General features: G+C 61.9%; 1 protein-coding gene across 1 annotated transcript in view; it reads left to right on the plus strand.

The window, feature by feature from the left end:
* SEMA6B (semaphorin 6B) overlaps nucleotides 1–777 on the plus strand; it is a 12,833-nt gene extending 12,056 nt beyond the window's left edge. The window contains exon 18 of the mRNA XM_040629546.1: nucleotides 402–777. Coding sequence (XP_040485480.1) covers nucleotides 402–478 — 77 coding nt within the window. The 3' untranslated portion in view covers nucleotides 479–777. The remainder of the gene's footprint in view (nucleotides 1–401) is intronic.
* The last annotated feature ends 305 nt before the right edge of the window (nucleotides 778–1,082 follow it).

Raw genomic sequence — 1,082 nt, forward strand, 5'->3', positions numbered from 1 at the left:
GGGAGGAATGTGCTATGGATTTGAGGTTGACCTTCTGCGGTGGATTTGGGTTTGTTTTCCAATTGGCGTTTCTTTTGCAGATTTCTATCCAATTGCACAACTCCGTTCTCGGGGTGTCAGCCAGGGGGGGCGGAGCTTGGAGGCGGCAGGACGGGGGAGGGGCCGCATCTGCAGACCCAACCTCCCCGCCACCCCTTTCCAGGCCCCTCCTCGACCCAGGCTCCTGGCGTGTGTGGGTGTGTGGGTGTGTGTGCATGCCGTGTTCGTGTGCAAGGGGCCAGGAAGGGGAGGGAGGTGTGTGTGTGTGTGTGCCCACGAGGGCTGCTGCCGGCGTGTGTGTGTGTGTCGCGGCGGGCCACGCGTGCAGTGTACCTGTCTGTGTACGAGGTGGTGGCCCCAGCGGCCTGGGCGTTGGCTGAGCCGGCGCCGGGGCTTCCAGAAGGCCGGGGGGCCTCCAAGGTGCCGGTTAGAAGTTTGAGGGGGAGACAAGAAGGGGTTTTGGGCAGGGGGGCCGGGAGGGCCTGCCCAGAAGTCATATTGGCAGCAGCTGTCTAAAGGGCTTGGTGGTCTGGGGGCGGGGAAGGCGGGCGGGCCCCACTGTAAATACGGCCCCAGGGTGGTCAGAGGGTCCCATGCCACCCGTCCCCTTGTGACCTCTCCCTTGACCTCCAGCTGACCATGCATGCCAGCTGAGTGGCCAGCTGAGTCCTGGACCCTCTCTGGAGTTTGCCTCCCCCAACCCCCTCCCCATCAATAAAACTGTTTACAACCACCGGCCCTCAAGACTCTGGGTCTGCTGTCTCTGGGGGGCGGGACCTGGGCCACACTTGCCTGAGCAGTTGGGAGTCTCCCGTGAGACTCATGGCAACAAGCAGAATTTGGGGGAACTAGGTGTGGAAATGGCGGGAGGCGGTATCTTCATCTGGATGGGGCCAGTTTCTGATTCATCCTCGGGCAAATATTTAGTGTGCTACGTGCCAGGCACTGCTGGGGACGAAGATCCCTGTCCTCATGGAGTTCACGGCCTAGTGGGGGGACACCACACCGGCCCCATACACACGAATTAGGACGGGCTTTGCAGT

Source organism: Ursus maritimus, unplaced genomic scaffold (assembly GCF_017311325.1).
Source record: "Ursus maritimus isolate PB19 unplaced genomic scaffold, ASM1731132v1 scaffold_14, whole genome shotgun sequence".
Lineage (NCBI taxonomy): Eukaryota > Metazoa > Chordata > Mammalia > Carnivora > Ursidae > Ursus > Ursus maritimus.